The sequence below is a fragment of the Sorex araneus genome, chromosome 6 (assembly GCF_027595985.1).
Source record: "Sorex araneus isolate mSorAra2 chromosome 6, mSorAra2.pri, whole genome shotgun sequence".
NCBI classification, from domain to species: domain Eukaryota; kingdom Metazoa; phylum Chordata; class Mammalia; order Eulipotyphla; family Soricidae; genus Sorex; species Sorex araneus.
In genome coordinates this window covers 22,487,431-22,504,834 of record NC_073307.1, presented here as the reverse complement: position 1 = coordinate 22,504,834, position 17,404 = coordinate 22,487,431, and the positions used below count along the sequence as shown (strand labels likewise).

Genomic DNA, 17,404 nt, shown 5'->3' with positions numbered 1-17,404 from the left:
AATCTCCACATAATAGATGGGGGATAAGAGGTGTCATGAGTAATAGTGTTTTTTAAAGGTACTTAGAAAAGACATAACTACAACGCCTCATCCCTAACCATTCATCTGCTGTGCTGGCTTATATACTGATGACATTGCCATTCTGAATGTCACGAAGGTACCCAAAAGCTACATTTCTCTGTCCATTTGTATCAGTCCTGTGACTAATACATATTATAAAGGAGCAGTCATTTGTTTCATTGTTGTTGTTTTGGACTGCATCTGGCATTGCTTAGGGCTTTTTTCTGTATTCAGTACTTAGGGATCACTCTTGGCAGAACTTTGTGGACCATATGGGGTGCTTGGGGATTGAACCCAGCTTGTTGACTTGCAAGACTTGGGCCCACCCATTGTATCCAGCCCCATCATTTGTTGACATTTTGTAGGGAAAAGGTTTAATATACCTTTAGATGAACCTAGTTGCTGTTTTCTTAAGGCATATGGCTAGTTGTAACTGGAATAGCAACCTATGCCCTTTTTTCTTTCATATCCCATCTATTTTGTTTTAGTGTGTATATGGAAGGTGGGTTGAGGGGGTGTATTTTTCACCAGTGGCACCATATAGGGTGTTTACTGGGGCCACTGTGCAATGCTGTGGATTGAATCTAAGGCTCTTGCCTGCAAAGTATGTATTCTAGCCCTAGCCTTCTCATTATTCCTATTTTAATTGGAATTTTACCTTGGACGATTGTCACCCCCCCCCCCATGAAGAAATGCAAACTTATATAACTCTTGTGCTTTGTAATTTTGTTAAACTAGTGTTGTAGCACTGTCTCCCATTGTTCATCGATTTGCTCGAGCGGGCACCAGTAACTTCTCCAGCGTAAGAATTGTTGTTACTGTTTTTGGCATATCGAATATGCCATGAGTATCTTGCCAGGCTCTGCTGTGTGGGCAAGATACTCTCAACCCGGGTCGGCCGTGTACAAGGCAAACACCCGAACTGCTGTGCTATTGCTCCAGTCCAAGCTCAGTGTAGTATTTTTTTAAATTAGGGCAAAATAATCTTAAGGGTTTTTAAAATTTTTTTGAGCTGCATGGCATACATTATTAACTCTGACCCATTGTAATTTTAAAAATCATGTTTCATATTGTTTTAGTGCATGTTGTCATCTTTCACATGTGGCATTCTTCAAACATCCAGATTCATAAAAATCAGGTGTAACTTATTTTTGCTTATTCAAGAAGAGGTTCATGAATGAAACCGGTGCTTGCAGAATCTTGAATTTATTAAAACACGTGGGCTAAGGACATGAGTGTTTCAGGTGGTAGAACATAATGCTTTGCATGTGTGCTTTGGTATAGTTCTGGTGGCTCCCAAGCACCACATGGAATGTGTCCTCCTAGTAGTACTTCTTAAAAATACATAAACGATACATTTAAAAGAACTTTAAAAGAAGGTTGTGTCTATTTTTAATTTTTATTTTTCAAAGTTCTGATTCAAAATACTTGTATTTCCCATATACATAATTTTAACACCATGCCCATCATAGTGTACCTACTTCCCTCTCCCAAGAAACCCAGCGCCCCTCTTCCCCATCAACTCAGTTGTGTGCATCAGTTTTTTCCTTGTGCCTTAGGCTCTTTTTTTGCTACCTTACTGTTTGTCTTTAGGTCCCACATTCTGTGAGATCTTTCTGGATTTGTCCCTTTCCTTCTGACTTCACTCAGCAGGATATTCCATAGTTCAATCCATATTGGTGTAAATTGCATAATGTTGTTCTTTCTGAGAGCGGCATAGTATTCAATTGTATGTATATGCAACAACAACTTGGAGGACCATGCTACTGTGCATTTCCCAGGGGGAGTGGACTTGCTCCTTCTTGTACAGAGTATGTACCCAGACTCATTAAGTTATCTTTCTGGTCTCTATTTCTCTTATATTTGCAAAACTGCTTCAGTACCTATCATTAGTTCACTCGGAGGCTAACTGTTGTGAGGTCAGAATTTTAGGAACAAAGCCACATTATCTTTTATCTCTGGTAGGTATTTTCCAACTTTGAGCTTTTTAATGTTGATTTGAACATAAGTAACAACTAACAATCATCTAGTTTCCATGTGGGTTACTAAAATTTGTTTTCCTGTCTTTTTTCCCAGGCTGGTCGTAAAGAAAGAAGTGATGCACTGAATTCTGCAATTGACAAAATGACCAAAAAGACCAGAGATTTGCGTAGGCAGGTAAGCTAGAAGAAATACTGATTGTTTTACCAAGTTCTCTGTAATTTGCGTTAAAATCTTATTAAGTACTGGGCCCCATATGGTTTTCTGGGCTGAAGACTGGATTTTCATCAAAATGACTACATCTGTTTGTTACTAATAAGTTTTGAAATGGCTAATACAATCTCTTGGGGAGCTGGGTTGATAGAGTCCCACTGGGATGGTCTGAATAAATTAGACCTAGAGTAAAAATGATGTACAGGTAAGAAATCAATTTGAAATGACTTGGGGACCTTTTTGAAGAGTCTCTAAAGAATTTCTTGTTACTATTATACATATAATGAGGACAAAAATTGCAATTATTTATTTGACTCCTCATTTTGATTGCATACTGTTTCCTTAGATTCTTGGTAAAGCTGTATTTATAGTACAGATGTGGTGATATATAGTTGGTGTATTCAGTTTTCTGATACAGCTGATGTAGAAGCAAGACACTCATTTGCTATTAAATCTTGCTGCTGCTTTGACATCAAACTTTTTGTTTTTTAGAAAGGTAGCATTGAATAAATTATAAAACAATTTGTTAATACTTAAAGAGAAGTTGTAATAATACTATTTTTTGTTTTTTGAAAGTTTTATTGTTCAAATCAGACTTAATATTCATATTAGGCTAATCTGGTTTAAGACAGAAAGTGCTTCTTTCCTCTGTTCTCGTTTTTATATAACTGGTTTGACTGGTAACATATACTCCAAGGCTATGTGCCAGTTCAAATTAGAGCTACTTCCTTTTTGGTTTTATTCCTTTATAGTATCAGCCTTAGTTTTATAATTCCAGGGGGCTGGCGGGTGGGTTGTGAATAGTATTGTGAAAGGTGAGTAAACTTGCTGAAAGGCTGTAACCTTAGTGTAAATCTTTATTTCCATCAACATATGCTCTCTATGTTTCAGATTATATAATTGCATGGCTTACATGTGATGGTCTTATCTAAGTAAAACCAAATTACATTGAGCTGTAAATGTTCCATATGATTTAAAACTACAAGTGCAAAAAAGCAATTTCTTGGTAGAAATAAAATTTTTACAATTTAATTATTAGCTTCGCAAAGCTGTCATGGACCACGTTTCAGATTCATTCCTGGAAACCAACGTTCCGCTTTTAGTGTTGATTGAAGCTGCGAAGAATGGAAATGAGAAAGAAGTTAAAGAATATGCCCAAGTTTTCCGTGAACATGCCAACAAATTGATTGAGGTAAGCATTTTAGCAGTTTCATTAACTTTAAGTAGTTTGGGAGAATATAGTGGTTTTTTTATTCACATTATTTAATCAGCTAAAAAATTATAGGGGCTCACCTAATGTCATAGGCGGAGAATCTCTTAATACAAAGACAGGTTCTTATCTTGTTCATAAAGATTATTTGACAGGACCCAGGAAAAGGACACAAATGATGCATAATAGGTGTGTTGGGAAGGGGTACCTGGGGGAATGAAGACTACCATGCTCTTAAGTGTTGTGTTGTCAAGCTCTTTTATTGTTTGGAGGTTCTTTGGAGGCCTACTGTCTAGCACTTACTTCTAAAGGGCACTGGCTCTCTGGATTACTTCTGGTCAGTCAGCTTGGTCACTACTCATATCTGGTTTCTTATAATGCATGCATGTCTCTGCATGCCTTTTGGAATCTTTTTGGTAATTTTGGAGAAACCTGCTAGTTTCAGATTTAGCTTTGCAATATCCTGTTAGGAGGTGACTCTGGCAAGAAATTATTTGATGTGGGTCAGGGGTGTTAAGTTTCTAGGCACTGGTTCTTTAACCATCCTTATCATTAATATAGGATGTTTATATGACAAAGATCTTTTGATTTTTATTAATTAAATGCATGATTAAATATAGGTGTTCTCCATCTTAGAAAAACATTTTCATATCCTGTGGTGTTCAAGGGCTACCTGACTCTGCTAAGGAGTAAGCTCAGGGCACCGTATGTGGTGCGGGAGATTAAACCAAGGTCAGTGGAATGCAAGGCAAGCACCTTAATCCCTGTACTGTCTCTCTATCCCCTCCACAAAATGTTAATTTTGACATACCTGAGTGTTGCATCTGTTAAGTTGCTTAAGGTCTCTGAGCTCCGTTTCTTGTTTATAAAATAAGGATACTGATATCTGCTTCTCAGTTATTTTTAGGTCTAAAGAGATGTTGATGACAACTATTTAATCCTTTGCCTGGGACACAGACTTAACCCAGTCATCATACTTTTATTTTTTCTTATAAAAGAAACTTAGCTCTAGACCAGAGAGAGATGGCAGGTAGAGAGCTTACCTTGCATGTAGCCGATCTGGCTTCATCTTGGCATTGTCCTTCAAGCCTGCCAGGAGTAATTCCTGAGCACTACTTAGTGCCCTCTACTGTGCCCTCCCCCACAAAAAGGGGAAAAAATCTTAGCCCTAACATGTGCTGATTAGAGATGCTGAAATAGTAAAAAGTCTGTATGTAAGCAGTTGGTTTATGAGGTGAAAAGATTGATAATTTCCAGACAAGTTAGCCTTTGTCCCATTTTTCCATAACTAAAATTATGTTATTAGCTGTTCACGCGGCCGACCCGAGTTCGATTTCTCTGCCCCTCTCGGAGAACCCTGCAAGCTACCAAGAGTATCGAGCTCTCGAGGCAGAGCCTGGCAAGCTATCCGTGCATATTGGATATGCCAAAAACAGTAACAATAAGTCTCAATGAGAGACATTACTGGTGCCCGCTCGAATAAATCGATGAACAACAGGATGACAGTGATCAGTGATACATAGTAAGAATAGATCAGAATTACTTGATTTTGTAACCTTAATACACCGTCTAATGTTTGAGAAAGGTAATCTGTAGTCTCTGATAAATTGGCCGTTTTGTAAGAAAATTTTGTGTAAAATGTATGTCATGTATATTTGGATTTACAGTAACATTAGACCAAGTTAATACTATAAAAATGTTGCAAGGAAAACATCAATAATCATGTTCAGTGCATTATTTTATGTATAATTTTCTTTGAGCATGAAATACGTTCTTACTAGAATTAATAATATATAGGATACACAGGCTAGCTAGCTAGTTTCTAATTATGGCCTTTGAAATTAAAATCAGACTTTGATTTTAATCTCCATAATCTTATTCAGAATAGTCACAAGACAGCATGAGGCGTAACCTCCAGGTGTAAAAAGATTGTCTTTCATTCACCTATGTCTGCATAATAGAAAATATTGTGAACCAGGAAGCACAGGCACTACTCCCAAGAGCTTGCATAACAGGTACCAACCAGGAGTGAAACTGGGAAGTGTCCAGTATGGTAGCTGTGCCTCAGAGAGCTACCCTTATTTTTACCATAGCCAAAGAACCCTTTATTAGGGCTTATTTTGTTATTCTTAGACACCCTACCCAACAGCTGACACCTACTGAGCATCTACTATATACTAGGTGTATGTAAACATTATATGCTTCCCACAACTGCATTTCTCAGGCATGGGAACTATGACTTAGATTAAGTGATTTGCTTCCGGCCGTCCTGGCAGCATCCCTCCTTCAATGAGGGCTGTACCATTAGAGCAGTCTGGCTTCCTGGGCCACTAGTGCCCAATAAGAAGATTAGGTACAACTGATGGCTTTGAAGCTTTTCCTGTGCTTGTACTTATTATTTAATTTTTAAACACCACTAAAGACCCTTTAGAATCTAGAATTTGGTGTTATTTCCTTTTACAATTCCCTTCTGACCTTTGTCTCACCTTTTCTTGCCTTCCATACCATCACCCCCACACCTATGTATATTAAATGACATGGCTTTTCATTGTTTGAAGCATAACCAAAGTCATTGCAGTATCATTCTGCAAACAGTTAAATTACATTTATAATAATAGAGATCCTAAGATGTATAATTGCATATGTGCACAAAAGGAAATTAGTTTTTTTAAAGTGTTGTACAAGCCTCAAGTTCTTGACTTAAGCTGGAACTTTATTCTTCAATGACAAGGCTTCTCCTCCCCACTTATGATTTATAATGAAACAGAACTAGTGAGAGACTTGTTTTAAGAACAGGTAAAATACTTAATTGGAATCGTTTTGTGATCACCCAACTTCTTCCTTTCTTTTCATTGGTTCCTCTCCTCCCACTCCGTCCTGCCTCGTCTATTTTTGGGGTAGGTGCTCAGAGTTATAACTGGCTGTATACTCAGGGATCATTCCTAGGAGGACTTGGAGGACTCTACAGGGTGATAGGGATCAAGTCTTGGTTCCTCTTTAAGTTGTCTTAATATAAAAAACTGTATACTCTTTTCACTCAGTCCCTCTTCAGTATTATCTGTGATCACACCATTAAAGTTGAGGGAACTACCAGAAGTATAATATATTTTTGAATTCCAGTTTTGACCCTTCTGAGAGCAAGTTCTGTTAATATCCTCCCAGTATTATTCCCCCTCCCCCCAAATTTTTCTCATGGTGGTGCATGCTTCTGGGATTAGATAACCTCTTTTATATAATTCTTAATGTATGTAGTCTGATTTGTTGTCTGTTAGAAAATGTACCCCTCATCGCTGAAATTTAGCTGGGCCGTTTTAGCAGAAATATTTGAGATAAATGTGATTGCTTTTGTAAGGGTCTGGTGTCATAGAAAGCACTTATCAACCCCATTTGCCCCAGGGTGGTTTTTCAACAAGGGGGATTGTGCTAATTTGGCCTACATCTTACTAGAGATGTTGTAAGAACTTTTGAGAGTGCCAAATGCAATAGAGTACTGAGGGGGAGAAAAGATGAAGTGCCAATTTTGATCAGGTACATTGTTGTGACATTGTCATTTTAAAATACAACTTTTTGAAACAACTATAAAAGAAATGCCTATTTACAGCAGAAAATTTGGAAAATAAGGAAAAACTCAAGGAAAAAGAAATACCATTTTGAGTAGATTTTCACTTATATGTGCATTGTGCATTAGTTTTTAGAAAAGGAACTTGAAATTATACTTTATTTTGTTTTGGTTTGGGCAACAGTGGGCAGTGCTCAGGGGTTACTCCTGACTCTTTACTCAGGGATCACCCCTGGCATGCTGGGGGATCATAGGGATGCTGGGGATTGAACCCAGGTCTGCCGCATATAAGGCCTTACCCACTGTACTATTTCTCTGGGGCCTATACTTTTTTTTAAGCTTAATGATAATATTATAATGTACCATGTTTTATTGCTGCTTATCATCTTGCAGACATTTTATAATATTACAAAGTATCTGCAGCATTTATATTTACTTGCTAGTCTCATTTATTTAATCCCTTGCTGTTAGGAATTTATTTATTTTTAATGTAGGAATACTGCTACTTATTCAGCCATTGATTAAGCTGATTGAGCTGGGCATGAACTCCACATTATTTAAAAAAAATTTAATTGGATATCCATGAGATAGACCATTACAAAGCTGTTCATAATTGGGTTTCAGTCATATAATGATCCAGCACCCATTCCTCCACCAGTGTACACTTCCCACCACCAATGTCCCCATTTCCCCACTACCATCCCCCACTCCCCCCACCACTATGGGAGGCACTTACCTTCTTGCTTTTTCTCTCCTTTTCCTTTTATGCATTATGGTTTGTAGTACAGGTGCTAAGAGGTCATAGTGTTTGCTTAGAGCATTCGGTATTTTCATCTTGACAGTAAGGCTGGTGTAGCTTTTCAATTGGGTGGCAGCTTTGCAGTGTTGATGTTGACTGCAGAGGCTTCAGAAGTACAGGATGGTTGGGGGGAGGTAGCCCATCTGGACCCCGAGAAAGCCTGGTGATTCTAGTCATAAAATCCAGTTACCAAAATTTTCAGCAGATTATTTCTTGGTGAGGTCGTCCTGAGATGGTGGAGTCAGGCCAAGAGTGTGGCAGTGACTTGGGATTGTGGAAGCAAGTGGTTGCTGTGGGCTCTGCTTGGGCGGGCACAGGTCAACCTGCCTCACTCCGACTTAGCCCAGTCTGTTCAGCCATGTTCCGGTCCGAGATTAACTATGGCTTTTGATCTCTTTCGAGATTTATCTGTGGGTCTCTGAAATAAGACCAATAAATGAGCTTGTATAACTGAGCCGGAGATGGTTTTGGCCACTTAATTTCTTGGTAAACTTGGTCCCAGTTGTTGGGGTCTGGCCAAAGGCACAGTGGCAATTTCAGGGTGTCAGGAAGTCTTAAGCACCATCAGGCTCCTGATGCACATGTCCCGCAGGTACAAGTTGACCTGTTGGCAGCACCATACATACCTCCACTGTTAGGAATTTATTTAGTTATTTTAATCTTTTACATATGATCTTTTGACAGAATGCATCCTTGTATTCTCTTTTTTTCTCATTGTCCCACTGTGTTATTCAAACCAGAAATCTTGTGATCTTTCTTTGTCTCTCCAGTCCCACACTTAATCTGCTAATCCCCATATCATGTGTATTTTTTCTTTTTGTTGAATTTTTTTCCCTTTTATTCTTTGTATTGATAGATATCATCTCTCATTGGAATTCTCTCTAAATCTGCACTTTTGCCCTTCTCTCTGATTCATTTTTTTTTTTTTTTTGCCACACCCAGCCATGCTTAGGGCTTGGTCCTGGCTCTGTACTGAGGGATCACTTTTTTGGGGGCTCAGAGGATATGTGGTGCTGGGAATTGAATCTGGGTCAGCTGTGTCCAAGGCAAGCATCTTCTCCCCTTCTCCCCTTTTCCCCTTTCCCCCCTTCCCCCCTCTGCCTCTCCCTCTCTCCTTTTGCTTTAGGATAAGAGATACTTTGGTGCCAAGGTTCAGACCCAGCCCTCATCTCTGAAGTACACATTCAACTGCGGAGTTGTACTCAGCTCCACCATCCGGATTTTTAACCATGTTTCATAAAATACTTTGCTTACCTTTCCAGCTGTCTCTGTACCTATGTCTCCCTTACCGTCCAACTTTCTCTAATGACAACTTTCTCTTTGGCCTTACCCAACTACTGCCAGTGTCTATTTTACTCCCTGAATTCTCTGTCTACAGTGCTGCCTATTTCTTATAGGCAACTCTTTACTCAAATGTTACTTTCGTGAAGAGACTTTTCTGGATTTCTCATCAACACTGTCAGTCTTTTTCATACTGTTTCAGGTGTTTCATCCTACATAGCATTGTAGCACTGTCGTCCCATTGTTCATTGATTTACTCAAGCGGGCACCAGTAACGTCTCCATTGTGAGACTTGTTATTGTTTTGGTCATATTGAATACGCCACGGGTAGCTTGCCAGGCTCTGTCATGCGGGCGGGATGCTCTCGGTAGCTTGACGGGCTCTCTAAGAGTGACAGAGGAATCAAACCCGGGTTGGCCTCGTGCAAGGCAAGTGCCCTACCCACTGTACTGTCACTTTAGTCCTTCATCCTACATAATAGCTATTATCTGATGCTAAGCTTTTTTTATTTTCTTGTTCTTCTCCAGACTGTATTTTAGTAAAGTATAAGTTCTAAGTGAACATGGAACTGTGCCTGGAATGTAGTAGATGCTCAGTAACTTCAGTAACTTACTAAATAAATGAATTTACTGATTCTCCAAGGTAATAAATATTAGAGTTCTCAGATGCTCCACATTCTCTGTCCTCCTAAATTCTGATCCTCTGTTCTTAGGATTATACTCAGAAATGCAGAATTCTGCAATGTGACTGAGCCTCATTGTCAGAGCTTGGTCCCCCCCCCCCCTAAATATACACATTTTTATACAAAAGAGAATCGTGCCTCACTCTATATAACGTGCATATGAAGGCATGAGTCGTAAAATCTTTTTTAAAAATGAGGAGATGGTAGGAGGGAATTGAGATTCTTTTGAAAGGTTGACCATTTGAGAAATATTTTCCTTTACTAGAAAAAGACTATCAAAAATTATTGTGAGCTTTGTATAGTTGGAAGCAAAGAATGTAATAATTTTTATAACAAGTATTTATAGAATTCATATTATGTCTTCACATGATTGGGCACTTGTGATACAGTGGTGAATAAAACAAAAATCCATACCTGTACATTGTCTGCAAGAGATAAAAATCAAAATAAATGTGTGTGGTGTATACATTTTATATAATAGTTAATTTAGTATAATATTTGTGATATAAATGGTGCTGACATATGTGAAGAAAAGTTACTCATTTTATCAGCATTTGAAATGGAAGCTGAGCAAAAACTGTTATTTAAGCAGCATTTTAATTTGTGACCAAAATAAAATTGGAGCAGATGTGTTGGTTCTTGCTAACTTGGTTTCTGGAAGTTTTGCTTATTGCTTTAATAGAAATACTTTCCCCCAGACCAAATAAAATAGTATTAAGGGATCATGCTTGAAGTTGGTGTATAACATAAAGTTACTTCAAATTAAGTTTCTAAATATTATTAGGTATACCACCCCTAGAAATCTTGGTGCCAGAGAGTTAGTTCAGGGTTAAGGTGTAAACTTTAACGTGACCAACTGCAGTCTGATCCCTCACACCACAAAGTCCCTTGCATATTACTGGGTGCCTGTCAGGAGAGACCCTCCCCCCTTACCTTCCCCTCACCGCCCCCCCCCCCCCCCCAATCCTCATTGCCACAGAGCCTGCACACCACCACCTCTTCCCTGCACTGCTGACCACACTGGCAAAGACTTGCCAGGAGGGCACCCAGGCTACCTGGGGAGACCTGCATGGAGGTCCGAAAAAGAAAAGAAGTAGAAATGGAAATCTTTCGTGATGCTTACATTGGATTTCCTCTTGTGGATGTGTAAGGTTCATTTCAAGAATAAAAATCTCATGTTGATTGGAAATTTTATCAACATTAAAAGTGTATGCTCATTTTAAGAGAATGTGTGCACATAGTATCCAAAACATTGGTGCTGGCTGCCGGTTAGATCTTTATTAAATGACTTGGCGTGAGGTGATACGATTTTAGTTTAGATTTTGGACCGTAGCTGGTGGTGTTTAGGGGCTGCTCCTGGTTCTGCCCACTCTCTCTGCAGTGTTCCGTATCAAAGCAGGGTCAGCAGTGTGTGAAACAATGCCTTTACTTTTTGTATCATCTCTCTGGGCCATAACTTTTTGCTCAGAAAAGTAAATGGTGTTTTCCTTGAGGTTGCTGTTAACTTATTTTATTGAATCTGATTTGAACCTTTGACTGCCTCACACCTCTTTTGAATCTGGAACTTCCCAATATGGTATTGAGTCCCACTTTCTTATGTGCAATGTGTGTGGATTGTGTTTCCCTAAAGGCAATGAGTGGAAAACAAGAGCTCAGGGTCAGTATTGGTGAGCTAGGGGAACTTCATCATCTCCTTCTGTTTTGGAATATAGTACTATTTCTTTTTTAATTATTTATTAAAGGGCATGACTGTACTTCACAGTAAACATAATACCTTTTTATATTTGACTTTCTCTCATATCAGATTCATGATTTCTTTATGCACTTCAATTTAAAGTGTATTGAGGTGACAGATTTATTCTCTGTCAAACTAATAACCTTTTTGCCAATGATGCAAAACCCCAATTAAAATATGTTATTTTTAATTGCTTTATTCTTTGTCCTTGTCCTTTGGTTATGAACAGCCTAATAGTGGAAGAGTAGTAAATTTTCTTTTTATAATTTTGTGCTCTTCTGAATCCTTTCTCAACTTCATGAATTGAGTATGAAATAAGAAAAAAGTTATGCATGAAATCTTGCCTGTAAAATGTATATAATGTTTAGTATCCCTTCTTCTTAGCCCAAGACATTGGAATTGAGATTAACTCCTTACTATAATGAATTTAATACAGTAAGATAATACTTCATTCACTGCCTTGAGAATTAAGGACCTCAAAATAAATGTAACTAGTGTGCTTTTGAGTTGTATGCCCCTTCATCCCTCCACCCAAAAGCATTTCCCGTTATCTAGAATTCTGTAGAGTATAACTTTATTGGCTTGAAATGTGTATTTGAACTGCAAATTGAATGATGTGCATCATGACTGTCATTCTTTGGTATGTTGCTATGCACGTTGAAGTGGTCTTGAAGGCTTTCTGTAAGGAGTATTTTAAGCACTAGTCTTATAATATCCGTGACTTCTTGAGTAGTTTCTCAGCACTTGTGTATTGTACTGTGGCCTAGAATTAAATTTTTCAAAACTGTAGGATTTTTGCATAAAAGCTGTCAACTGTTCTTTGGGAGGACTTGTGACCTTGGAGTTCAAAAAAATTTTGTAAGCAAATTGAACATGGTCCTCTAATATTTTGAAGGGTCTGTAAGTTTAGTTACATGGGGCTCTGTGAAACAAAAGTGTCTCATGTATATTATTTTAATACCTTACTAATTTCAAATAAGCTGTTTTGGCTGAACTTAACTAGTCAGATTTTAGGATGGTCAAGAGAAGACAGTGGTTGGCCATTGTTCTTAGAGCATCGAGACCATGGTTAGACATGTTTAAAGAAGTGCTTACACCATTTTGACCATGCTTAAAAAATAATATAACTCCTGTGTCATCTCCTAGTGCTGACAGATTTTTTAGATGGGGACTTTTTCTAAGTTTCCTTCGAGATTTTATTAGGGAATTTAGATAGGGAACTTATAAAGTGATACATACGGACTATATATAAACAATAAATTCCATACTTACGTTTCCATTTTGGTGCTGCATTTTTCTGGTGCAAAGGGAGCAGACGACCAGAATACAATCAGATGTGTAGTTCTTCAGAATGCAGGAAGTAGAAATATGCCCATTTTTTTCCCATGGGAAATTGATTTATTTTAAAATGTCATTCTTCGCGGGGCTTTTATGTAGGGGAAAGTGAGTAATTAGAATAGAATCATCAATATTTTGTTGCATTCATTTGTTGTTTGGGTGTTTGGCCCCATCCAGTGGTGCTCAAGGGCTTATTTCTGGCCTGGTGTTCTGGGGGCCATGTGGTGCTAAGAGTCAACCCTGAATCACCTACATGGAAAGCACATACCAGTAGCCCTTTTTGATATCTTTCTGGCCAACGTTAAAAGGACAGATTTCATCAATGACAGATTTCACCTGATTTTTTTTTCTCCCTTATGTTTTCTTCAAAAAGACCAGGTACTGAGGTGTGATCCAAATAGCTAAGATGTGATAAGGGTTCGTGTCCTTCCATCTTGGCACCTCAGGCCTCCTCCATGACAGTTTTGGAAAGCAGAGTGCTGTGAATCAAAGGTTTCCTTCTGATCATTCCAAAGTCACTTTCTCTTTCTTGTTTTTAAAAAGTGAATGCTCTTCTGCCTTTCTATTTCTTTACTTCGAATGTATTGTGTACAGATGTATGCTTAGTTGTAGTTCAGCGTGCCTTGATATTATAAAAATGTCTTGGTTTTCCTACAATGGAGCGATAGCACTTTGATAAGGCGTTTGCTTTGCATGTGGCTGACCCGGGTTCGATTGATTCCTCCGGCCTTCTCGGAGAGCCCAACAAGCTACTGAGAGTATCCCGCCTGCACGGCAGAGCCTGGCAAGCTACCCGTGGCAGATTTGATATGAACAGTAACAATTCTCATGATGGAGGCGTTACTGGTGCCTGCTCAAGTAAATCAATGAACAACGGGACGACAAGTGCTACAGCGCTTGTTTTCCTGAATAATTTCTTTAGTTTGATTTTCTATATTTGTGACTCTTTTCAGCAATAGTCTTTAAAAATTCCAGAAGTGGTACAAATTACTACTTTCTCCTTCATGTTATATTTTAATCCTTCTCAAATCTGCCTAGTCATTTTGAGTGTTTTCCCTCATATATACATACTTTATTTCTGTTATCACAAGAAGCATACTTTAAAAATTCCATTTGTGATTATTTGCATATCTTCATTCTAGTTATGCTGGCTTTCAAACATCATGTTCTTGCTCAAAATGGCTAATTTTCCTCCCTTCCTCCTCCAGGGGTTGACATATGGAAGACCCAGAACCTTACACATATTATGTGTGTTTTCTGCTGCTACAGCACATCCAAGCCCTTTAAATAATTCAGTTCTTTTTTGAAAGGGGCTGAGGGTTGTGGAGGAACACAGGGCTTAGATTTGGTTCTACTCAGCGGTCACCTCTGGCAGTGCTCAATGCTCTATATGCCATGCTAGGGATCAACCGAGATCAGCCATGTGCAAGGCAAACACCTTGACCCTTGTACTATCTGTCTGGCCCTTACTCATTTTTTTGCATATTTAAAATGTTTCATTACTGGGCTGGAGAGATAGTGGAGCATGGTAGGATACTTTCCTTGTCATAGGTGGCTTTCAAGAAAAATTTAATGTGACATTTTTCTCATTCACTTTTTTCCCCTACGGATTTTATCTTTTGGCTGGCCCAACTGTCTGTGTAGTCCCTGAGGCATCTGTCTTGTTGTGAGGACTATCGTTTTAGCTCATTACAAACTGAAGCTCTGATTGTCACTGTCATCCCTTACTCATCGATTTGTTCGAGCTGGCACCAGTAACGTCTCTCATTGTGAGACTTGTTGTTACTGTTTTTTTGGGCACATCCAGTACACTGCGGGTAGCTTGCCAGGCTCTGCCCTGCGGGCTCAATACTCTTAGTAGCTTGCCGGGCTCTCTAAGAGGGGCGGAGGAATCAAACATGGGTCGGTGACGTGAAAGGCGAACGCCCTACTCACTGTGCTATCGCTCCAGCCTGAAGCTCCGACTGCATAATGGTATACACTGTCCCCCTACGTCTATCCCAAGAAAACTCTCTTTCCAGTGCTTGCTTACAATTTCGAACTTCTTTCTTATTTCTAGTCTTATGAGTATTTTTAGTTACCTGCTTAGCCCTGAAGTAGAAAATAAACAAAACATAGCTTTTCAGGTTTTTAATATTTGGGCTAAGTAAAATTATTTTATTTAGGAAGAGGGATTCAATAAAGTAAAAGAAAGGTGTAGCATACCCTAGGTTGGGATATGGATATTAACAAAATGTAGTATATCCCCGCCAAGACCTCCTTCACTTTATTAAGCTATCATTTACAAGCCCTCTACTTAAGTTATACAACTTAGTGATTCTTCACTGAGTTTACAGAATTATGCAATTCTTACCACAAGTTAGTTTGGAGCTTTTCAATCATTCCACACGCTTCACTTTTCAGGAATGTGATTTTTTTTTTCCCCTTTAGGTCTCTTTGTTTTGTTTTGGGCCACAGCTGACAGTACTCAGGACTTATTCCCTGGCAGTAATCTGGAGACCATATGAGGTGCTTGGATTTGAACTGGGGTCGTCCCTGTGCTAGGGAAGCACCTTAGCCCCTGTACTACTGCTTTAACCCCAATTATGTTCCAACAGTTTCTCTGGAAATTGGAAAAATGGAAGCTTAACTTAATTTTTTTCTTCATTTCCTCTCTTCAGAAGTAATTGTTGGAATTTCTTGAGTGGTTCTGAAATCTATATAACTTATAGTTGGGCTTTCTTTATGACTAAGAATATTTGATTTGGGACTTACTTTGGAGTTTTTGAATATTCAGATATTTTAAGGAAGAAAATCAAGTGGTAGTTTGATTCAGACCAGGTAGCAGCTGAGTTTGAACCCTTGAGACCTGCTCCTTATACTTTATGACACTACTTTGACTTACTTTGGCTTTTTGGTTTTTGAGACACACCTGGCCAGTACTCAGGTCATACCTTTGCCTCTGTTCTCAGGGACCGCTGCTGGCAGGGCTTGTATTGGATGCTGGTGATCAACACTGGGGGCGGCTGCATGCAAAGCAGCACCTTACCTGCTGTACAGTCTCTCCAGCCCCCAACAATGAAGCTTAAATGCTCCCTTTCCTACTGTTTCTCTTACTGTTTCACTTCCATAGTGGGTATAGAGTGTTAAAAGAATAGGTCATTCATTTTTCAAAAGACTAGGAAATACCTTCTTGTCTTCCTGCCAGGATTTCAGAATAAGGGATAAATGAACATCTCAGCCAAATATAAAACCTAGAACAGTCAAAACAATTTGTATTTGAAACAGCTTTGAACTTTATTTAAAGTCATCAGCTCATGTATGATAGAAGAAAGATTTCATTAATGGGATATTTTCTACCACAGAAATTTGTTTTATACTTTGTATTTAAGAAAATATAGTCTGCAATAAAGATAGAACTATACTAAATGTCTTTAAAATAGCTTTTTCTGCCATATACAATGTTGTTTATATTGGTTTGACACAGCCTGAGACTCTTTCTTCCATATCATAATTACTGGGCTCCTTCCAAAAAGAGGGTGGAGGAGAAGACAACAAAACAACCCAGGGCTGCTTTTTTTTTTTTAAATTAGGGGATCACAGGTTTCTTCAAGGTCCAAAACTGATTTGAAATAGGCTAAAGGTAAAAGGGCCCTTCATGGCTTCACAGCATGTGATCACAGTGTCATTCTGCATTCACCTCTTGAATACACAAGAACAAAGATGTTTAAGTTGCTAATGTGCAAGTTACTGTGGTAACAGAAACATAAAAATTTATTCCCAGAATAAAACTAGAGATATTGCTCATCACTCTACAAAGCCATAGCTTTGCCAGGTTCTCTGTGGAAATTAGCCACTCTTGAGTTTTTAAAATTTTAACAGCAGAATCTTCTATCTCAGCGTTGTTAACCTGGATTCCTGGAGCCTAGGAGGAACATTGAGGTACAACCCCACCTCTATTCCCACTACCCTCAGCTTTCTCTGTAATCAAGGCTGGCACTGGTAGATGAGGCTAACCTCTCAGAGAGCTACGGTTGAGGTGTTGCATTTGCACATTTGCCGTTGTAATATGTGAGTAGTCCTGTCCCTGGAGGGTGAATTGAAACTTGTTCATCTGGAGAGGACTGTTGGTGACAGGGCAGGATTGCTTCTAGAAGCAAGCCCTGTGTGCTCTTGGAGAGAACATTGCTGCTTCAGCCGTACATCAAAAAATGTTTCTAAAGACGTGTTTTAAAATAAAAACCAAGTCTTGGTTGGTTGGTTGGTTGGTTGGGTGGGGGGTGCATACCTGGTGGTGCTCGGGTTTCTCCAAGCTCTGCATTCAGGAATCATTGCTGGAGGTGCTCAGGAGACCATATGGGATGCCGGGGGTCAAACTCAGGTCTGCCACTTACAAGGCAAACACCCGACCTACTGTGTTCTTTGGCCCACAGAACTGTCTTCTTTGTCCTTTGTTTATTGGTATTTGAAACAGGAAAGGTGATATTTGAAACCGGAAAGATGGTTCCTCCATTTCAGTCTTTAGCTACCAACCATTTGTCCTATGTGTGATCTTAAGTTTAGAATAC

At 38.9% G+C, this 17,404-nt stretch overlaps 1 protein-coding gene across 4 annotated transcripts in view; it reads left to right on the top strand.

The window, feature by feature from the left end:
• Window positions 1-17,404, top strand: part of CTNNA1 (catenin alpha 1) — a 289,737-nt gene that overhangs the window by 238,629 nt on the left and 33,704 nt on the right. For all 4 annotated transcript variants that reach the window (XM_055141101.1, XM_055141102.1, XM_055141104.1 and 1 more), the window contains 2 exons: window positions 2,137-2,217; window positions 3,293-3,445. In XM_055141101.1, coding sequence (XP_054997076.1) covers window positions 2,137-2,217; window positions 3,293-3,445 — 234 coding nt within the window. The remainder of the gene's footprint in view (window positions 1-2,136; window positions 2,218-3,292; window positions 3,446-17,404) is intronic.